Source organism: Narcine bancroftii, unplaced genomic scaffold, assembly GCF_036971445.1.
Source record: "Narcine bancroftii isolate sNarBan1 unplaced genomic scaffold, sNarBan1.hap1 Scaffold_153, whole genome shotgun sequence".
NCBI classification, from domain to species: domain Eukaryota; kingdom Metazoa; phylum Chordata; class Chondrichthyes; order Torpediniformes; family Narcinidae; genus Narcine; species Narcine bancroftii.
In genome coordinates, this window is record NW_027211888.1 from 3506327 (window position 1) to 3529438 (window position 23112).

Below are 23112 nucleotides of genomic sequence, written 5' to 3' on the forward strand. Positions count from 1 at the left end.
GTGTTTGTTGTGTTTACCATTTTTGTTTTTGTTCTGCGGTGTTCAAGTGTGGAGTGTATTTGCAATGTGATTTGTCCGTTCCATGGTTTACATCTAGTTTAAACATAATGTGAAATGTTTACATTGCTATATCGAACTCAGATATTTATGAAGCAATAAGATTTCTCAAAAAATGTTTTTTATTACATTTTTGACAAGCACACAAGTCTCATTTATATGCAACCATTACTTCACGAGAACACATAACATGCCAGGCAGTAGGCTCATGTTGTCGCATTGGGTGGGGAGGGTGGAGGGGGGAACAAGTTGTGGAAATTAGGAGCTAGGTGGCAGGGTCATACCCTTACAGGATGGACAAAATGGCAGAATGGATGGCCTGGTGCCCATGGGCCTGCTGATTGCGACAATCTGTGCTAATGGGTGCAGGACCATCTGCTTCAACCAACGTCCACTCTGACAGAAAGTCTTCCTTGTTAATCTCACATATATTGTGCAGGACACAGCGAGCAAACACAACACCTGGGACTAAGGTGGTAGAGATATCCAGACGGTTGGACAGGCACCACCGGCAGCCATTTAGACGGCAATATGCATGTTCCACCACTATCCTTGCAGAATTAAGGGCCTTGTTAAATCTTTGCTGATCCAGATCCAGTCCTTGGTGCTGTGTGAACCCCTTCATCAGCCAATTTCGTAGTGGATATGCCAGATGACCCACAAGATGCGCTGGAACCTCCACTCCATTAACATCCTTGGACACCTGCAGGCACAACAATGGAGAATGTTGTTAATTCATACACATGACCGTTGACACAATAAGCATACATAAGATTGACACATGGAGCTTTGTAGGGTGAACACTCACGTCAGGTGGGAAGTGGTATCCGCCCTGGTCCTCTTCCTTTCTATACAGAGGAGAGTTGGCAAGCACTCGGGCATCATGGGTACTGCCCGGCCAACAAACACATCTGAGAAACTGTAACGTGAATGGAAAGCACAGTGAAGTGATAGACATTGAGATGTGATGTGATAAAGACCAATAAAGGCTTAGCTCACCAGAATCTGTGGTCGACCACCGCTTGCAGAACCATTGAATGCCAGCCTTTGCGATTGTAGTAGGCTGCAGCATGCAAGCTGGGGGCAATAATGGGAATATGTGATCCATCAATGGCACCGGCACACATTGGGTATCCCCTTTGCACCAAGCTGTCATTGGTCTCCTGGAGACGTGTTCCAATGGGCAGGGACATGAGACGTTTACCTCTGGGCAGAAACAATGTCAAGCTGGCACTGAAAGGTGTTGTTAAGGTTACTGAACGCTTACTATACCTTTTGACAATTCACATCTGATAGGTAACAGACTCCATCAGCTGTGTTTGGGCAGGAAACCAATTTATGAATGGGCTGCCTTTTGGCAGCTCATTGACTCGATCGGTAGTCAGTTAGCGCTACTGCATTAAAAATATCAAGGAAGACATCATGGATTTTGGAGCCTGGGACCCTGTTGGGAAGAATTGATCATTGATCCCTGTCTGGAAGATTTGCTGGCCTAAAGACTTATATTTTCTCTCCCAGTCTGTTCTCTGGAAGCCTGTGAATGAGTAAAACCTATACTGGTTGTATTTTCATCGAGATTCATAGCTATCCTATAAACAAAAACTTCTCCATGTCCGCCACAAGAGCGGGGATCTCCCAGTGGCCACCTGCTTCAATTCCCCATCCCATTCTCTTGCTGACTGCCTGTTCATGGTCTTGTCGTGGCTGCTAAAGGTGGTGCTACTGAAATGAAGCACCTCCACACAGTATGAAGTGAACCAGTAACTGCCTTTATGTGAATCTCTCGTGCTGCTTTTAGGGGACGACCTCATTCCTCTCTGGGGTGCACTGGTCTAGGGGAGTGATGTCAGTGCGTTGCGTAGTCATTGCCTGCCCAGTGACGTGCAACCAGGATGTGGCAACATCTCTCAGGCAATATGTGTCGCCAAACGCATGTTTCTCGTGAGAAGGGAAGGGGGGCCTATGCCATCTTGTACCAACTGACTGGGACAGCGATTCAGCCCGCCTGACCACATGGTCGCTCGGCCTGCTATGAAAAACCTCATCCCTATCACATCCAATTAACACCTTTTGTTGGGCTGGATTTGTCCCCTAACCAGAATTCTGAGCCTTTCTGAGATTTCCTGCTTCTGGGTTATTCTGTTTATTCCTTGAAGAAGGGCTCAGGCCTGAATGCTGGAAAGAATAGCTGAGTTCCCTCAGCATGTCGGTGTGTTTGTAATTATAATCACAGCGTCTGCAGACTTCTGTGTTTCACTCATCTTTATTTGTAATACAAAGAACTGATGTTGGCAGTGGTGGTGGGGAGAGAGTGGGGGGTGGGGAACCATCTGATGGCATCCTCATTAGTACCTGGACCTACCACTTTGTGTCAGCCTATCCCAACAACTGGGAGCTACAACCCTGCGACAGTTCCCATAGAATTAGAGGACTAACAGTAGATCTGTGTGGAAAGAACAACCTTAGCTGCTTCTTGCCCTTTCGTGTAAGACTTTATTCGTAATAAATGATCGACCACAAAAAACCCTGTTCCAAGTCTCTTTCAGCCCTTAGTATCATGTCCATACATTCCCATCATTGAACATTTTACATGCGCTCTCTGTTTGCACTCGGATGGTGAGTGGGAGCAGTTCCTTTGGTGCTTCAACCTTCTCCCGACCCCTGCACAGAAGCTGTTCTTCATCCTGCTGATGCTGGTTCTGATCCTCCTTTCTCTTCCTTGATGGGAGCAGCTGAGAGATGCTGTGGGCAGGGTCAAAGGGCTTCTCCAGGATTTGGCATGGCCTCTTCAGACAAGGATCCTGCTAGATCACACTGATGGGGAAGAGGGAGACTCCAGTGATCCTCTCTGTTGCTCTGAGGGTCCTGTGGATTGACTCCAATCCATTTCTCTGCAAGGACCCTCTCATCCAGTTTAGTTTGTACTTGTGTGGTGTTTCAAGGTCCCTCGGCCTGACGGAGATTGCCGATTCTATCGCATCTGCTGATTCCAAACGACCTTAGTTCCTCCGTCCTGTCGGGTCAGTCCGATTTAATGTTTCTCATCTTTTGTTTGATTTTTTAAGATTGTGTAGTGGATGTGTGTGGGGTATAAGTGCATGGGTGCTTGTGGGTGGGTATATGTGTGAGCGTGTGTAAGAAGGGGTGTGAGGGAAAGTGTGTGTGTGTGTGTGTGTGTGTGTGTGTGTGTGTGTGTGAGGGAGTGGGAGTGTCTGTTGGCATTTGGGTGTGTGTGGTAGTGTGTGTGTGCGTGCATGTATGTGGGGGTTTTATTTACAGTGAAAAAGTATATACAGAATATTTACAATATATACAGAATATATACAGAAGAGTGAACAAATATATACAAATATATCAACGATCAAATATATACAGAACATATGTACAAAGCACAACATCGACGTCAAATGAAAAGAACTCGACAAAATTATCTCACTTATCGAACACGTCCCTGATATAAAAGCACATCTACCAATTTGCCCCGAAATAGTTGGGGTTGTGTGTGGGATTTGGGATGTGTGTGTGGAGTTGTGTGGAATTGGGTGTGTGTTTGTGGACTGCATGTTCAGGTATTGGGGTGTTGGATGGAACGTGTGAGTGGATGTGTGTGGTGTGTGTGGGTGAGATTGTGCGGTGGATGTGTGTGGGTTATATGTGCATGGTTGCTTGTGGGTGGGAATGTGTGTGGGCGTGTGTAAGAAGGGGTGTGGGGGAGGGTGTGTGTGTGAGGGTGTGTGTGCAGATATGTGGGGCTTTAGTTTACAGTGAAAAAGTATATACAGAATATATACAATATATACAGAATATATACAGAACAGTGAACAAATATATACAAATATATCAACGATCAAATATATACAGAACATTTGCACAAAGCACAACATCGACGTCAAATGGAAGGAACTCGACAAAATTAACTCACTTATGGAACACGTCCCTGATAGAAAAGCACATCTTCCAATTTGCCCCAAAATCATTGGGATGTGTGTCTGGAGTTTTGTGGGATTGGGGTGTGTGTTTGGGGTCTGCATGTGGGGTTATGGAGGGAATGGGTGAGGGGTTGTGTGTGGGGTGTGTGGGTAGGATTGTGTGGTGGATATGTGTGGAGTGTATGTGCTTGGGTCCTTTTGGGTAGGTATGTGTGTGGGCGTGTGTAAGAAGGGGTGTGAGGGAGGTTGTGTGTATGTATGTGTGCGTGTGGGAGGGTGTGGGAGTGGGTATGTGTGCGTGTGTGCATTTCCTTCTTTCCATTTTCCATAAGTGAACAAATATATGCAGACATTTGTACAAAGCACAACATCGACGTCAAATGGAAGGAACTCGACAAAATTATCTCACTGATAGAACATGTCGCTGATATAAAAGAACATCTTCCAATTTGCCCCGAAATAATTGGGGGGACCTATCCTGAACGATTTTCAGAACCTTTCATTCTAAATCCCGACTTCCAGACCCATATTATATTCGTCTAGGAACAAAGTCTACTTTAAATACAAGAATCTGGTTCAGAGACGGGATTAAGGGGAGAGGGAGAAAAGAGATTCTATTGGAGTGTGGATGTGTGTGTGTGTGGGGTCACTGTGGGAGTTGTCTGAGTGTGTGGATTGAGTGTGTGGCAAGTGGATGTGAGAGGTTTGTGTGGGGTGAGTGTTTGGTAAGTGTGGGGATGTGGGGTGTGTGTGTAAGTGGGAGTGTGTGTGGGAAGTGTGTGTAAGTATGTGGGTGTGTGGGGTGTGTGTGGGAATTGTGTGTGGTCTGTGTGTTGTGTGGAGTCAGTGTGGAAGGTGTCTGAGTGTGTGGGAAGTGTGTTTGTGGGTGTGTGTGAGAGGTGTGTGTGGGGTGTGTGTAAGTGGGAGTGTGTGGGTTGTATGTGAGGATTAGTGTAGGGGGCTGTGTGGGGGTGTCTGAGTGTGTGGATGGGGGGTGAGAGTGTGTGGGATGGGTGGATGGGGGTGTGGAGGGGTGTGTGTTGTGGGGTATGTGTGTGGGAGTGTGTATGAGGGGTATGTGTGTGGGTTATGTGTGGTGTGTGTTTGTGAGGGATGTGTGTTTGTGGAGGGTGGATGTGTAGGGAGTGGGGTATGTGGGGGGTGGGTGTGTGTATAGTGTGTTAGTGTGGGGTGTGTGTGTGTGAGTGATGGGTGAGAGAGGGGTGTGTGTGGGAAATGTGTGTAGATGAGTGTTTGTGAAGATAAGTGTAGGGGCTGTGTGGGGGTGTCTGAGTGTGTGGGTGGGGGGTGAGAGTGTGTATGAGATGGGTGGGTGGGTGTTGTGGAGGGGTGTGTGTTGTGGGGTATGTGTGTGGCAGTGTGTGTGGGTTATGTGTGGTGTGTGTTTGTGAGGGATGTGTGATTGTGGGGAGTGGGTGTGTGGGGAGTGGGGTGTGTGGGGGTGGGTGTGTGTATGGTGTGTTAATGTGGTGTGTGTGTGAGGGATGGGTGTGTGTGGGAAGTGTGTGTAGATGTGTGTTTGTGAGAATATGTGTAGGGGGCAGTGTGGGGGTGTCTGAGTGTGTGGATGTGTGGGTGGGGGGTGAGAGTGTGTGGGATGGGTGGAGAGATGATGTGGAGGGGTGTGTGTTGTGGGGCATGTGTGAGGGTGTGTGTATGAGGGGTGTGGGTGTGGGTTATGTGTGGTGTGTGTGAGGGGTGTGTGTGTGGTTGTGAGGGGTGTGAGTTTGTGGGGGATGGGTGTATGGGGAGTGTGTGAGGGGTGTGGGTTTGGGGTGTGTGTGGGGGTGTGTATGTGTGAGTGGGTGTGTGTGGCAGGGTGAGTGTGTGTGTCAGTGTCTGTGTGGTGCACCAACGTATATAGGTCATGGCAAGCATTGCATGCGCCCCCACCCCGCTTGTCAGCGCTACTTCCATCCCCATACTTGTCAATGACGACGTCATCTTGCACCCCTTGACACATCAGCGATGGCACCAACCTCCCTCCCTCCATCAGCGATGGCACCAACCTCCCTCCCTCCATCAGCGATGGCACCAACCACCCTCCCTCCATCAGCGATGGGACCACCCCACTCCTTCTATCAGCGATGGCACCAACCTCCCTCCCTCCATCAGCGATGGCACCAACCTCCCTCCCTCCATCAGCGATGGCACCACCCCCCCTCCTTCCATCAGCGATGGCACCAAGCTCCCTCCCTCCATCAGCGATGGCACCACCCCCCTCCCTCCATCAGCGATGGCACCAACCTCCCTCCCTCCATCAGCGATGGCACCAACCCCCCTCCCTCCATCAGCGATGGCACCAATCCACCTCCTTCCATCAGCGACGGCACCAACCCCCCTCCCTCCATCAGCGAAGGCATCACCCCCCTCCCTCCATCAGCGACAGCACCAACCCCCCTCCCTCCATCAGCGAAAGCACCACCCCCCTCCCTCCATCAGCGACGGCACCAACCCCCCTCCCTCCATCAGCGACGGCACCACCCCCTCCCTCCATCAGCGATGGCACCAATGCCCTCACCCACACCTCCCCATGGGTCAGCGACTGCACCAATGCCCTCACTTCCACCATGGGCGCTATTTTGGGGTTTGTGTGTGTGGGGAATTTGGGTAAGTCTCTGATGTTTGGGGAGGTGTGTATGGTGTGTATGTGTGGTGGGTTAGTGTGTGTGGTGGGTTAGTGTGTGGGGTGGATTTGAGTGTGGGGGTTGTTTGTGTTTGTGTGGTGTTTTTGTGTGTGAGTTTGTGTGTGTTAGGGGTTTTGTGCTTGTGTGGTGTTTATGAGTGGGGTTTGTGTGTGTGTGGGATTTGAATATAGAGAGTGTGTGTGTGGGTATGGGATGTGTGGCTTGTGTGGGGTTTGCATATGGAGGGTTGGTGTGTGTGTGTGTGTGTGTGTGTGTGTGTGTGTGTGTGATATACGTGGAGGGAATGTGTGTGTGTCTGTGTGTGAGCGCATGAGTGTGGGGGAAATATGTGTGGGGTGGTGTGGGTGGGTGGATTTGCGGGTTTGTGTGTGAGGGGGTTGTATGAGGGAGTGTGTGTGTGGGCGTATTTATGGGGTGTGTGTGTGTAGGGGTATGTAGTTCGGGATGTGTGTGTAGGGCAATGTGAGTGGGAGTGCATGTGTGAGGGACTTGTGTGGGAAGGTGTTTGTGCAGGGTCGCATTAGTGCGTGTGCATGGTGGGATTTGTCTGGCAATGTTTGTGTCAAGGGTGTGAAGGGTGTGTGTGCGGAGAAATAAGTGTGGCAGTGCATGCGAGGGAGGGAGTGTGTAGGGGGCATGATTGGGAATGGGTTTGTGCGTGGGTTGTGTGTGCAGGGGTGTGAATGCGGTGGTGAATATGGAGGGGCGTCCATGTGCTGGGTGTGTATGTGGGGTATGTGTTTGGGGATGGGTGGAGGTCTATGAATGGGTGTGTGTGTGGTTTGTGTTGGGTGTGTGTGGGACGGGTATGTTATTGTTTTTGTGGGGAAGTCTGTAGGGTTATGATTGTGTGGGGTGTGTATGTGGGGAGTGAGTGGGGGATGTCCATTGGGGCCATGTTTTTTGGAGCAGATGTGTAGGGTTGTATTGTGTGAGTGTGCGTGTATGTGTGTGTGTAGCTGGGTGTTGATTTTGTGTTGGTTGTGTGTGGGAGGTGGTCAAGTGTGAATGTGTGTGTGTTTGGGTGTGTGTGTGAGAGGTATATGGGGTGTGGGTGGGTGTGTGTGGGGGGGACTGTGTGTGTGAAAGGATGTGTGTACGGGTATGTGTGTGGGAGGTTTATCTGTGTAGGGGTTGTATTGTGTGAGTGTGCGTGTATGTGTGTGTGTAGCTTGGTGTTGATTTTGTGTTGGTTGTGTGTGGGAGGTGGTCAAGTGTGAAGGTGTGTGTGTGTTTGGGGTTGTGTGTGAGAGGTATATGGGGTGTGGGTGGGTGTGTGTGGGGGGGATTGAGTGTGAGAGGATGTGTGTACGGGTATGTGTGTGGGAGGTTTATCTGTCCAGGGGTTGTATCGGGTGAGTGTGAGTGTGCGTTTATGTGTGGGATGTGTGGCTGGGAGTTGATTTTGTGAGTTGTGTGTGGGAGGTGGTCATGTGTGAAGGTGTGTGTGAGGGGTGTATGTGGGCGGTGTTTCTGGGTTGTGCGTCGGGGTATACGTGTAGGTGTGGTGTGTGGGAAGGGGACTGTGGGTGCATTGGGTGTTTGTGGAGTGAGGGTGTGGAAGGTGTGTATGAGTGTCGAAGGGTGTTTGTGTATATCTGTCAGAGGTTGTGTGTGGGGGAGTATGTGTATGGGGGATATGTGTGTGTGTGTGCGCAGAGTGTATGTGTGGGAGTTTGTGAGCGTGAGGTTGTGTTCCTGGGATGTGTATGTGTGTGTGGGGTGTGCATGTGGGAGGTGTGTGATTGTGGGGGGTGTGAGTCGGGGCTTGTATGTGTGGAATGTGTGTCTGGGGATGCGTGTTGGGGGTTGTGTGTAGGGTGTGTGTGTGGGAGGTGTGTGATTGTTGGGGTATGTGTCTGGGGTATGTGTCTCGAGTGTGTTGCAGTTTTTTCAGGGGGGGAGTCTAGTGTTTTTTATTGTTGGTTGAGGGTTTTTGTTTAAGTTAATTGTGAAAGATTGGGTGCCATTGTGTAAGTTGTAATAAGTAATTTAAGTTTTACAATTGTTAATGTTAAGGGTTTAAATCACCCAATAAAAAGGCAATGTGTGATAGATTATATTAAGAAGCTAAAAGTAGGGATCGTGGCAAGATAGCGTAGAGTCTAGACATGTAATCTCGACCTCTCTGGCCAGATTTTTAAATACCTGTTTTTTAACCTTTGTTTTCAAGTTTAAACTTTTTAAATTTTAGTTTAAAGTATCAAGCAATTATTATGGCCACTAATGGTAAAAAGATTAAACCTCAAGTTCATAAGAATATCCATTTTCGAAGTGCTGAGGATCTGGGGACTAGACGACCTGAAACAGCCCCTGGCTCAATTTCTTCATTGCCTAGACCCCAAAGATTTCCTGTGCGGGCTGAAAAAAAATCTATTGCTACCAAATGAAGGATGGCGCTGGAATTACCCATTCCCCGGAAGAAGGTGCGTGTTCCCAAGAAGTAGAAAGCCTTTTGATTTCAATGGAGGGAGCACACAGGAAAATGTCTCCATTATTGGAAATGCATCAGGTCGACGTCGATTCAATCCAGTTAAAGAAGTTTTGTGGCATAAAGGTTATAAGTCTACTTTTCGTTACCCTGCAGTGTTGAAGGTGTTTTACGGAGTCTATCAATTTTGGTTTTTTGAAACTGATTGTGAAGCAATGATTTTTGCTGACTCATGGCCAGATATAAGAGGACAAAGACATAGTCCAGCATTATCTCCTAAAGAAAACTTTGGTAGCTCTGGAAAAGGAAGAAATGGCAAAAATGGGAAAAAAACAGGAATGGAAAGAGTCCAACTTCTGAAATGGGATTTTCAAGATTGGAGTCTTTTGGGTTAAAAGAATTTTCTTATTCTATTTTTTCTTTTGTTCTTATAATATTTTGATGTTACTGACTGTTTGGCTGGGCAAGGAGAGATTTGGACTTTCTTTACTAGTCATCAGCCACTGGTGGGTGACCCACACCCAATTTTTGTTTAGGGGATTACTACCTTTTGGTAGTTTTTTTTTGGGGGGGGGGTTTCTTTTTTTTTCCTTTTTCTTTATTTTTAAATTTTTTTTATTTTTAATTTTTTTTTAGTTTTTAATTTGTGATTTTTTTATTGGAGGGCCTATATACATTAATTTGAGTTTTTATAGAAAGATATTATTGGTATTTAGTAATAATAGTAGATATGTCAAAGTTGAGGTTTGCTACTTTTAATGTTCGAGGATTAAATAGTTAGGTTAAACGTAAGCGGGTCTTGGCATATATTAAGAAAATGAAAATTGATATTGCTTTTTTACAAGAAACACATTTGAATGTGAAGGAAAGCGTGAAATTAAAAAGGAACTGGGTTGGGCATGTATATTCTTCTTCATTTAATTCTAAGGCTAAAGATGTAGCTATTTTGAAACGTAAAAATGTATCTTTTGAATTACAATCAAAGGAGAAAAAGGCAGAAAAAATAAAAATTTAAAGAAGCTAAAAGTAGATATTGTCTTTTTGCAAAGGACTCATTTGACAGAAAAAGAACATTTGAAGTTGAAGAGAGATTGGTCAGGACATGTAATTTTTTCTTCATTAAACTCTAAAACTAGAGGCGTGGTGATATTAGTTAATAAAAATAAACTTTTTGCTGTGGATTTTTTTTTGATAATGTTGGAAGAGTACTGATTGTTAATTGGAAGATTTTTTTCTGAAAGTTGGACTTTAATGTATGTTTATGCACCAAATGAAGATGATCAGACATTTATTTCAGGGACATTTTTAAATTCGAATCAGGCATATGGGAATGTGTTAGTCGGAATAGATTTTAACTGTTGTTTGGATCCCTTGTTGGACAAATCTCCAAAAATTGTTGAAAGAACTAAAATGGCAAAAAGACTGTTTAAGATGATGGAGGATTTAAATTTAGTGGAAATTTGGAGGAAATTAAATCCAACTGAGAAAGATTATTCACTTTATTCAGCTCGGCATAATTCTTTCTCTAGAATAAATGTATTTTTGATTTCTGTGCATTTACAAGTAGATTTAATTTTGCAGAATATAAAAGTAGGTTATTCTCATATCCTTCATTAAATGTTTAGGGACTGAATTAACTGAGACAGCTTATCGATGGAGGTTTAATGAAAAGTTATTGAAGAGACCAGATTTCATTTAGTAGATGAGAGATCAAATTATTTTTTAATACAAATGAAAGAAAATTCAGTTCAAAGTAAATTTATTTTGTGGGATGCTTTAAAAGCAAATTTGAGGGGACAAATTATTAGCGATACAACTAAGAGAGAAAAAAACTATTTATTCGTAAGTTTAAATTTGGAAAAGGAAATCGAAGGCTTGGAGAAAAAAATTTAAAAAAATTATACAGAGGATAAATTTATCTAAAGTGAAATTACGTTATAATTTACAAACGTATAAATATGAGAAAATGATTTTGCAGTCTAAACAATGTTATTATCAATTGGGAGAAAGAGTGCATATGGTTTGGCATGGCAACATAAAACTGAGCAAGTATCAAGGACAATTAATGCTATTAGGAAGAATGGAGAAATTACATAAATGAATACTGATGAATTTTTAAAATTTAATGAAAATTTATATATGTCAGAGGGTTATCAAAAAATGGATCAAATTGATTTATTTTTATCTAGTTTAAATTTGCCAGTGTTGAATGAATTTGAGGTAAAGAATTTAGATATTTTATTTACTGAATTAGAATTGAGAGAAGCTTTGCAATCGATGCCTGATGGGAAATCTCCTGGAGAGGATGGATTTAAGGTGGTGTTTTATAAAAAATTTAATGATTTATTATTTCCATTATATAAAGATGTTTTGAAACAAGCAACTAAAATGGATGTATTTCCAGAATCTTTCTCAAAAGCATTGATTACAGTTATACCTAAAAAAAGAAAGAAACTCTTTAAAAAGTGTCACCTTACAGACCGATATCATTATTAAATGTTGATTATAGATTGGTGTCAAAAGTTTCAGATAATAGGTTAGTGAATTATTTGCCAAATTTTTTTACGTAACAATCAGGTAGGGTTTGTCAAAGACAATATAGTTAAATTGTCATCAGATAATATAGTTAAATTGATTTCATTAATTAATGCTAAAAACAACAAGATAATCAACCAACGGATATATCTTTGGATGCTGAGAAGGCATTTGATCGAGTTGAGTGGAAGTTTTTGTTTAAAGTATTGGAAAAGTTTAATTTTGTTCCATTTTTTAGGGGTTGGGTTAGGGCTTTATATGCAGAACTTACGACAAGGGTAATAACGAATGGTGAGATTTCAAAATCTTTTAATTTATCTTGTTCTACAAGACAGGGTTTTCCTCTTTCACCTGCTTTACTTGCTTTGGTGACAGAACCTTTACCTCAGGCTGTTTGACATGATTTTGGTGTTAGAGGACTTAAAGTGAGAGAAAATGAAAATAAAATTAGCTTATTTACACATGATGTTTTTGTATATTTAACTAATCCAAAAACTTCACTAAAATTATCACAGGACTTGTTGAATAAGTATGGTAAATTATCGGGATATGAGATTAATTGGGAAAAGAGTGAGGTTTTACCAATAGCAGAAGAAGATTTTATGGATTGTAGACAAATTACTAAATTTAGATGGTCAAATAAAATTAAATATTTAGGAATAGTTGTAAATAAAAATGATCATGAATTATTTATTTTGCATTATGTACCTTTATTAAATAAGGTTAAAATTGATTTAGATAAGTGGAAAGATTTACCACTGACCTTAATAGGAAGAGTGAATTGCATAAAGATGAACATTTATGCTCGAGTACAATACTTTTTTCAATCTATTCCTTGCATAGTTGGGTTATTCTTATGGAAAGGTAAATTATCGAGGGTTTCTTTCCAAAAATGGACTTGGGTGGTTTGCAATTACATTGTTTTTATAATTATTATGAGGTGGCACCGATGAAGTTTATTAATTGGTTATTTGATAATCAACAATCTCCTAGGTGGGCAAAGATAAAGATGGCTCAGATTTTGGAAAATAATATTAATCATTTCATTTATAAATGGAATCCTTTATTGTTACAAGAATTTAAATTATCCGTTTTTCGACATATAATGAATATTTGGTAAAATCGCAATTTAATTCTTGATTCTATCGGAATAGTTTCGATAAGATCACCATTATATCAGAATAAATTAATTCCCTTTTCATGATAGAATCCTTACTTAAAAGATTGGGAAATTAAAGGATTAGTGAATGTAATAGATTGTTTTGAAGCAGGGAGGTTTTGTTCATTTAAAAGGTTGCAGGAAAGATATGGTATTGCATCAAATTCTTTGTTTATTACCAACTTTGAGATTATTTAAAGAAGAATTATGGGAAGGAAATAAATTTACCAGGTCAAAAGAAATTTGAATTATTAATTGCAGATAAAGGTGAAAAATGCTTTATTTCTGATATGTATAGGTTGTTGCAGGAGAAAATGGAAAAAGACAAATGGGAAAGAATTAAATATTATTTTGACATGGGAGGAATGGTCAAAACTGTGTGTTGACGGTGTTACCAAGTTAATTAATGTGAGGTATACTATGGTCAATTAGAATTTTTTGCATCAATTATATTCAACCCCTGAGAAATTGAAGAGATATGGATTCAGTTTAACAGATTTCTGTTTTAGATGTAGAGAGCAGAAAGTTACTTTTGTACATTCAGTTTGGTCGTGAAAGAAAATTAAGCATTTTTGGGAGGAAATTATAAAATTTTTGAGGGATTTGTTTCAAAGGGATATTTAATGGATCCAAAAATATGTTTGTTGGGTTATGTTAATGTTCCATTTGTTGATTCAAAATGCCTAAACCATATTTGGCTTTGTTAAGATTTGGGTTAGCAGTAGCGAGAAAATATATAGCTGTCACATGGAAGAATATAAACTTACAAAGATGGCATAACGGATTGCACTCTTGTCTATATTTAGAAAAATTAACATATAATGTAAGTAATTACTCTTTTTTATTTATATGTGGTGTTTATATTTGAAACACATGGCTATAGAAATTAAATCAATGTTGTAATGTAGGCAGACCAATCAGGGAATATTTGATACATTTCTCTAAGGTTTTGGGGGAGGAGAGGTTGTTTTTTTTTTCTTTATTTTGGTTATTTTTTTCTTTTTTTGGTTTTTATTGTATTAGTAAGGGGGAGGGGATGTAGTTTACAGTTATTTTATGTGTATTTGATTTTCTTTATGTAATTTGAGAATATTAAATAAAATCTTTCAAAGAATCAAGTATGTATGTGTGTGTGTGTGGGGCGTGTGCATCAGGGTTTGTGTGTGTGGGGGTGTGGTAGGAACTGCCACTGATCCCCGAGTCCTCCCCACTGCCGCCGCTGATCCCCGACCCCTCCCCACTGCTGCCTGACACATCGATTCCTCCAGACGCTCGAGATTCCAGCCGGCTTCTCTGAGCAGGGTGTCACGGTTGATGTAGTGGTTAGGGCAATGCCTTTACATGGCCAGTGGTCAGGACTGGACCTCAGTTTGAATTCTGCGCTGTCTGTCAGAAAGTTCTCCTCCTCGTTGCTATCAAGTGGCTTCTGTGTTCAATCTTGCCTTTGAAAGTTCTTCTGCATTCAGGACAGGTTGTTCCAGATGGCAGATCAGGCTTGGGTTGGTACGGCCTCTCCTCTCATCTTCTTCTATTTCTGCACATCTGCTGGCTTCAAAGGTTGCTGTTCCCTCTCAGATGATGGTTTGCCAGACCTTTCTGTCCATGGTTCATCCACCCTTTGACAGGTCTTGTTTTTCATCCTGCAGGGTGTCTAGCCACCCTCCTCACCAGGCAAGCCTGATGGGGGAGCCGGTTTAGTCGCCGACCACTCGACCATGCGACAGGTAGTACTGGGTTACATGGTACCAGTAGCACTCAGGCGAGTGACCTGACACAGATCCTTGTTTACTCTTCACTTCATGCAAAAAGGCTCCCAAGTACTCATGTTGACCATGACTGTGGCCAATATGCCTTTGTTGAAGAGCCTCAGGATACGTACTTCCATTTCAGTTCATCTAATACTAGAAGGGGTGTCCTATAGTTGTTTCCTTGATGCAGAGTTAAAGGCTTTGGTGTGGGTGATGAATGACGTGTACAAAGGTTGGATCTGTTCACTACATTTTTTTGGAGTTGTCGAATTTTTAGGTGTTGGCAGAAATCTCCTTGAACTTTGTTGAGATCCTCCAGGACTGGATGTAGAAATACCTGAACATGTTGATTGTGTTTCCAAGTGTGGCTGCCTTATTGACAGTTGGTCCTGCTACCAGCTCGACTTCCAGCACAAGTTGTTGTCCTCCCTTCTGCGCTTCACGAATCTACAAGCAATGGAAACAAAAGTCATTCAAGGGAAGAGATGAACAGAGTTGAGGAAGATCACGCGAACACGACCAATGGTCTTCAGCTCAAAATCATCTTCACTTTTTCGTAAAGATTCAGAGACAATAGAAACCCATTAATCCCCTATCCCTCTATCCCTCCCCCTTCGTCGACAACTCTTCCTCCCTCTCCCTCCCTCTCCTTCCCCTCTAACTCTCACTCTCTACGAATATCCCTCCCCATCCTCAAAAACTCTCCTTTCCTCTCCCTCTCCTTTTCCCCTCACCCTCTCCCTCTATCACTCCCCTTTCCTCAACAACTCTCCCTCCCTCTACTTTCCTCTCCCTCTCCCCCTCACCCTCTCCCAAAATCCCTCCCCTCAAAAAATTTCCCTCCCTTTCCTCCTCTTTCCCCTCTCCCTCTCCTTCCCCTCTCCCTCTCCTCCTGCCCTCACTCTCTCCCTATATCCCTCCCATTCCTCAAAAACTCTCCTCTCCTTTCCTCTCCCTCTCCTCCTCTTCCCCTCACCCTCTCCCAAAATCCCTATCCCTTCCTCAACAACTCTCCCTCCCTCTCCCTTTCCCCCTCCTTCCCCTCCCTCTCCTTCCCCTCCTCACCCTCACCCCATTACTCCCCCTTCCTCGAAAACTCTCCCTCACTCTCCTTTCCTCTCCCTCTCCTTTCCCTCTCCTCCTCTTCCCCTCACCCTCAGCCTATATCGCTCCCCCTTCCTCACCAACTCTCCCTCTCTCCTTTCCTCTCCCTCTCCATCTCTTATCGCTCTCCTTCTCCTCTTACCCTCACACTCTTCCCTATATCCTTCCCCATTCCTCGACAAGTTTCCCTCCCTCTCCATCTCCTTCCTCTCTCCCTCTCTTTCTTCTCACCCTCCCACTATCCCTCCCCTTCCTCGACAACTCTCCCTCCCTCTCCCATTCCTTCCACTTTCCATCTTCTTCTCCTCCCCCACTCTCTCCCTATATCCCTCCCCCTTCCTCGATAACTCTCCCTCCCTCCCTCTCCTTCCCTTCCCCTCACAATCTCCCTATAACCCTCTGCCTTCCTTGACAACTATCCCTCATCCTCTTTCCCTTCTCCTTCTCCTTCCCCTCACCCTCTCCCTATATTCCTTACCCTTCCTCGACAACTCTCCCTCCCTCTTCTTTCCTCTTCCTCTCTTTCCCCTATCCATCGACTTCTCCTCTTCCACTTCCCCTATCCCTTCCCTTCTTTGACAACTCTCCCTGCCTCTCCCTCTCCTCTTCCCCTCTAACCCACCCCCTTCTTCGACAAGTCTACCTCCCACTCCATTCTTCTCTCTCTCCTTCCCCTCTCTTATGCCCCTCACCCTCTCCCTATATTCCTCCCCCTTCCTTTACAACTCTTCCTCCTTATCCTTTTCTCTCCCTCTCCTTCTCCACTTCCTCTCCTTCTCCTCAAACTCTCCCTGTATCCTTCCCCCCTTCCTCGACATTTCTTCCTCTCTCCTTCCCCTTTCCCTCTCCTCCTCTTCCACTCACCCTCTCTCCCTCTATCCCACCGCCTTCCTTGACAACTCTCCCTCCCTCTCCTTCCCCACTCTCTCTCTTTTTCCTCTTCCCTTCACCCTCTCACTATATCCCTCCCCCTTCCTCGACAACACTCCCTCCCTCTCTTTTCCTCTCCCTCTCCTTCCCCTCTCCCTCCTCTTCCCCTCTCCCTCCCCTGAGTGAGGTGCTGGATTTGGGAGGGGGGGAGGTCAAATGCAAGGGAAAGTCTACAATATATCCTTTCTAGCATTGATGGAGAGAAGGATTTTGAGCTGAACGCTCTCTGCACCCTGAAAGAGACAACATGGTGGAGAGGATGGTAAAAAAACATCCAGCCTGCTGGACTTCATGATATGGGGCACTGAGTGTAAAAGTTGGTGAGTCAAGTTACAGCTGTATAAAATTTTGGTTCGCCGCATTTGGAATATTATGTAGTGTTCTGGTCCCTGAATTCACGGAAGGATGTCGAAGATCTTGTAGACCTCTATCACGTCTCCTCTAATCCTTCTACACTCCAGCTCTGCGAACCTTGCCTCATGAGAATTGTTTCCCAATCCAGGCAGCATCCTGGTAAATCTCCTCTGTCCCCTCTCCTTCCTATAATGAGGTGACCAGAACTGAACATAATATTCTAAGTGAGTCATACCAAAGATTTATAGATTTGCAACATGACAACTCTACTCCTGAATTCAAACCACCTATGAAGGAATCTCAGCACACCATAATTCTTCTTCACTCTCCTATCAAACTGTGCGGCAACCTTGAGAAATGTGTAGATTTGCAACCCAAGGTTCCTCTGTTCATCCACACTCTTAAGTAACTGACCATTAACTCTGGACTCAGCCTTCTGGTTTGTCCTTCCAAAATGCATCAACTCTCAGTTATCTGGATTGAAATCCATCCACCACTTTTCTGCCAAACTCTGCATCCCACCTTCATCATTTTGTAACCTTTAACAGCCTTCATCTCCATCCACAACTCCTCCAAACCAACCTCCGTGACATCCGCAAACTTACTGACCTATCCATCCGCCTCTTCATCCAGGTGACATGAAAATCACAAAGAGCAGGGGTCGCAGAACAGATCCCTGCGGCACCAACCTCCAGGCAGAATACTTTCATTCCACTACGACACTCTGCTTTCTTCCGACATGACAGCTTTTATTTCATGCAGGTAATTTTTCGCTCATCCCATGACTCAGGACTTTCCGAAGGAGTCTCCTGTGACCGACCTTCTCAGACGCCTTGCTAAAATCCTCGTAGACCTCATCTATCACCGTACCCTCATTAATTTCTTTTGTAACCTCCTCCAAAGACTTAGTTAGATTTGTGAGGCCCAAGCTTGCCTTCACAAAGACATGCTGACTATCCTTGAGTAGAGTGTATTTCTCCAGATCTTCATAGATCCCATCCTTAAGAATCCCTTCCATTAGTTTACTCACCAATAATGTAAGATTAACCCTAATTCCCAAGATTCTCCCTATTACCTTTTTTAAACAAGGGGACTCCATTTACCATTCTCCAATCCACCCGAGTCGCGCTGCCGTCTATCTCCCTCCTTGCCCACGTGAGTGGTGCTGCTGTCTCACCCCCCCCCCACACATCTGGGTCACGCTGCTGCCTCTCCAACCCACCCCCCCACCCCTTCACCAAGGGTCGATATCGACCACTTTGGAGACCCCTAATATGTTATTTAAAGTAACTTAATGTCACTTTATTCGATTCAGCAAAGAGTGGGGCAGGGAGGCAAGGTTAGGGGGGCTTTACTAAAGCTCAGCCTGGAGTGGTAGTTAATCCGCCACAGTTGACATGGCGTTGCAGTCGTGCTCCAATCTTCAAATATGCCTGGATGCAGCAGGCATGGATAATTGCCGATGATTTGCCACAACCCATTTTTTATACACTTGTGGATGCATGAAACTATGCACCAGCTTTGATCTTTTTCAAACTTCGAACATGCGAGGCAGAAGCTTTAATAGTAAGAACCCATTTACTTGTTTAAGATGGTGAAGAGAAGCAACATCCACGTCATTCTGTGCATTTCTAAATGGCACATTGGGGAAGTAGTGAAATCAAATTGCATGAGTGGATGCAATTGCTTTGGATGAGACCTTAAACCACATCCTATATGGTTTTTAAAGAACATACAAGATTCTATCGTACAATAAATTCTGTTCTTTACCCGGCCTCGGGCCTAGTCGGTTCGAGCAGTGAGTCGGAGGAGGCGGAGACCAGAGTTTGGGCAGTGTTCGGAGGTGGAGCGAGTTGAGAGTGACAGGTTTAATTGGTCAAGGCCGATAAAAGGAGGGAAACGCAAAGGAGAGGCCAGCGAGGAGTGGCCCAGTGAGAAGTGGCCTGGTGAAAGAGTGGGGTTTCAAGGCTTTGGCTCGAGAGGGTTCAGCGAGTAGAGGCTGAGGTCGAGTGTATCTAGATTAAGGTAAGACTATATTTTTTTTGTTATTTTCTCTTTCTAAGGTGAGGGGGAAGAGAGAAGGGTTGAGTGTGAGAGCAGTTTGCTCTTTTCAGTGTCAGATGTGAAAGGTCCTGGAGTCTTCGACCTCCTGGACATCCACGATTGCACCAGGTGTACTGAGCTGCAGCACCTCAGGGACCGTGTTAGGGAATTGGAGCTGCAGCTCAATGATCTCGACCTGGTCAGTGAGAGTGAGGTCATCATAGATAGGAGCTATAGCCAGGTGGTCTCAACAGGGCCACAGGAGGAGGATCAGTGGGTTCCAGTTAGGAGAGGGGAAAGGGAAGAGACAGATACAGGAGGGGGCACCTGTGACTGAAGCACTCAACAAATGGAACACCTCCTTGAGGAGCATTCAGGCTGGGGAAGGAATCAGTGGCTGTATCTCTGGCACAAGGTCAACCTCTGTTGCCCAAAAGGGTAGGGAAAGGAAGAGGAGGGTAATAGTTATAGGGGATTCGATGGTCAGGATGACAAATTGTGGATTCTGTGGATACGATTAAGGAAACAGATTGGTGCCAGGGTCTGGGATGTAACTTCCTGTGTCATTTCAGAACAAGTTGGACAGCTGCATGGATGTGAGGGGATTGGAGGGTTATGGACAGGGAGTGGGTAAGTGGGGCTAGAGGAGCCCACTTAAATCGGTGTGGACTCGAGGGGCCGAGATGTCCTGTATCTGGACTGTAATTGTCTCAGCCAAGATTTATCTTGCAATCAACATCATCTGGTCATTCCTGCATTGCTATTAGGGACCAGTTATGTGTGCAAAATAGCAATGTTTCTCAACTAGGTCAACGACCCTGCTTCATCAATCCAGAAATAAAACATTTCCAAAATCGCAGTGGTGAGAAGTGCCAGGTAAAAGTAAACCTTCAAGATCTTCCACTTGGACATTTGTCCGTTCCAACGTCCTCTTCTGCTCTGATGTTTCCTGACGCAAACGCTGGAATCTCTGTTCGATGGTAGCTAAAATGAACACAAGGTTCTGTTACACATACATTTAAAAATGTCTTCAAAGATTTACCATGTTTCCGGTGTTTTCTTCCCAAGAAACACATTTTTTTGTTTTGGAGAGAGAACTGTGGGTTTAGTAATATTTAAAGCAATGCAGAACAGAAGATGACGAGAGAAAAGGTGAGCAAGGAATGAAAAAAGTTTGGAGGGAATCAACGTGAAATAGCAGACAAGTGAAATGAAGAACAGTGAAAAGGAAGGGACATTTGCAAAAGAAAATGGAGAGAGAAAGAGAGGGACAGTTGTGCAACTCTGTTGAAAACATGTTGACTTCAAGGCCTTTTACTCATCGAGAGGAGCAGGTGAAGTGGGGGGGAGCTGGGGCCAGGGAGGAGCAGGAACAACAAAGAATACCCTGCTGAATAGAGAAGACTCTGAGAGCAGCTGCAACCGTTCTCACCAGAACTGTATCCCGCCCTTCAGGTGCTCAGATGCATGGATCTTCAGTGCCCTCCCAGCACAGCATGAGAAATCCCCTCTCATTGGGGGGTCTTTGAGACATCACAGCCCTAAACACTTCCTTGGCTGCATGTTTGCCAGATGTTCACACTTGGTAAATGGCCGCTGCTTAACCTTCTACCATTTCTACATACCCTCTATTTCTATTAATAACTGATCAACAAGACAAACGGAAAATATAGAATTTCTGAGGTTTAGGAAAGGAAACAAAAATGTATAAAAATAAATGAGCTGATAGAGCATCTGGAAAAAAGAAAAGCAACATTAACATTTCGATGGAGCTCGTGACTTCACTGCCTTGCTGGCATATTTTAACATTTGTTTCCTATTTCCAGTCTTCTTTCTATGATTGGAAGATATCTGGTTTCCAATCATTCAATCTTCTCTTTAATTAATGAGCCACGGACAAGTATGCATGACTGGAGCCTGGCTGCTTTATTAAATAATCGCAGAGCATCACTTTCAACGAATTCACTGCAAGAATTCCCATTTGCCGCCATTTTCATTTCCAACGCTCCAAATATGGTTCTCAATTCAGTACCTTTAATGCAACAATTTTATAAGACCCAACACTTCTAAGATGCACCACTCGAGCAGAAATTTCATTCAATAAACACACATTTTGCAATACTATTGCGATTCTGGCCTACGAGTCTGAATCACTGACCACAATTCAGTGGAGAAAGTTCGATTGAACTTTCTTAAATACTGCATTTTATTCAAACATTGAAGTGTGCACAGTTCTTTAGTAAATGGTCATTTTCAGAGCTGTTTATGAAATGATAGCCTATTTATGACGTGCTAGGTAAAGATGATTCAACATTTGAAATCCAATCAATTGCAAGAAATATTTTAGAATGGTTCAAAGAGGTTGGTGGGTCCCCACTGGTAATTTGCACAATTTGAAAATGTCTAATTTACCAGCTGGAAGCATCACTTGTATTTGTTGGAATTAGAGAACCACCTTTTGATCTAAACATCAAATGTTGAAATGGTACCTGTGGTCTTTCGAAGCTGGACTATATTTGGAACAACGTCATTGCTCAAATTCAGCAGGCACTTTGCTGCCTCCTGTAACTTTTCGACACCATCTTCATGTTCAGAAATTTCTCCCTGAAGAACCTGTGATTTCAAAATGACACAATGACTCATTCACAATAAAATTAATATTTATTTCTGTATATCTTAGATTTGCCGATGCCTTGGTTAATTTCGATATTGTCTTTGGGTCAAGGAGATAAACAGCCTGTGAAGGCGATTCTATAAATTATCATAAATACCAACAACTCTCTGGCCTGCTTTGGGGTGAGGAGGCGAACATTTTCAAGGACCCAATAACCACAGGATATTGGAATTTTCTCAAACAACCAGATCAAACTTTCTATTGATCATTACTCATTACTCATTAATGCTTCGAGGTATTTAATACGCCTGATGTTTGAGCATTTTCTGATGCTGTTGAGCTCATCATCTTTATCTTGTCTACATCTCTTGACCGGCCCTGAAGTCCCCTTGCAAACCATCAAGGTCACAAGAAAATATTTAAAAATGTTCTGATGCTTAGATTTACATCAGCATTGATAAAATAATGCTGAAGAACTCATTTGGCTTTTCACCACTAATGGACATAGATTTGGCTGCAGAGGGTTATTCTGCATTATCGTTTTTCTGCCTGTCTACTTTTACTCCAGATGACCCCTCTCCCCAATCCATCATCCTTCAAAGGTAAATATGTGTTCTCCCTCAGCAATCTGACCCGTTTGCAACTCCTATTCTCTCGAGCACTTAATGGCCCACAGCTTTTCTCCATGACCATCAATCCCAGGCCATTATTGCAATAAATGGTCCGATTTTTCTCTGACTGCAAGACCAGAAATGCCCTCCACCTCAATAAAGCAAAACTTTCTGATTTGTCTTTCTGATGCAAATTCCAATTCCTCAAACATCAACTCCAGTCAACATGATGCCATTAGTTTTGTTAATGATAGAAAAGGATAGGTCTGGGACTCGGGTTGAGATTTTAAATTGGAGAAAGGCCAATTTGAGGAAATTAGAAAGGAATGAGAAGGCGTTGACCTGGAAAAGTATGTGCGGGGTGAGTGGAAGACCTACAAAGGTGAAATTTGGAGAGTACAGACTTTGCATGTTCCTGTCAAGATTAGCAGGCTTAGGAATCTGGTTTGGAAGAAGAGAGGTGTGCAGCAGGTATAGACATCACAGAGCAAATGAGGTGCTTGAAGAGTATAGAAAATGCAAGAAAAAACCTCAAGAAAGAAACCAGGAAGGCTATGTGGATGATAATGGGGTAAATTGGATGAGTAAGCTTGCAGGTGTTGTGGACACTAAAGAAGGTTTTCAAACCTTGAAGAGGGATCAGGACCAGCTGGAAACATGGGCTGACAAATGGAATTTAATGCAGATGAGTGTGAGGTGTTGCATTTTGGAAGGACAAGCCAAGAAAGGACATACATGGTAACCAGTCGGGCAGTGAGGAGTATGATAGAACAGACGGATCTGGGAATACAGACACCTCATTCTCTGAAAATGGTGTCACATGTGGATAGGGTTGCAAAGAGAACTTTTGGCACATTGACCTTGATCAATCAAAGGATAAAGTATAATTTTCATTGGTGAGACCCAATTTGGATTATTGTGTGCAGTT

The 23112-nt window shown here is 43.8% G+C and overlaps 3 protein-coding genes across 5 annotated transcripts in view; 1 reads left to right on the top strand and 2 right to left on the bottom strand.

Annotated features, from left to right (window-relative positions):
- Positions 1-23112, top strand: part of LOC138750481 (microtubule-actin cross-linking factor 1-like) — a 96169-nt gene that overhangs the window by 14181 nt on the left and 58876 nt on the right. The window lies entirely within an intron of this gene.
- LOC138750474 (uncharacterized) lies at positions 162-6049 on the bottom strand. 2 transcript variants are annotated; one of them, XR_011349350.1, is made up of 2 exons: positions 866-6049; positions 162-760 (listed from the first exon to the last, which is right to left on the bottom strand). XR_011349350.1 is itself a non-coding variant. In XM_069912542.1 (2 exons), exons 1-2 carry the CDS (start codon positions 1211-1213, stop codon positions 344-346), a joined length of 765 nt encoding a protein of 254 aa, XP_069768643.1. In that variant the 5' UTR covers positions 1214-6022; the 3' UTR covers positions 162-343. The 2 variants fall into 2 exon arrangements, 1 of the variants encoding a protein (XP_069768643.1); XM_069912542.1 differs by having other exon boundaries at positions 866-6022.
- The window catches only part of LOC138750484 (microtubule-actin cross-linking factor 1-like), a 30040-nt gene continuing 17943 nt past the window's right edge, over positions 11016-23112 (bottom strand). The window contains exons 6-8 of one of the 2 annotated variants that reach the window (XM_069912555.1): positions 21449-21572; positions 19848-19943; positions 11017-14975 (exon numbers count right to left, since the gene is read on the bottom strand). In XM_069912555.1, the coding sequence (XP_069768656.1) occupies positions 14968-14975; positions 19848-19943; positions 21449-21572 (228 nt within the window). In that variant the 3' untranslated portion in view covers positions 11017-14967. Of the gene's footprint in view, positions 14976-19847; positions 19944-21448; positions 21573-23112 lie in introns of both variants that reach the window. The other variant, XM_069912556.1, reaches the window with a different exon arrangement.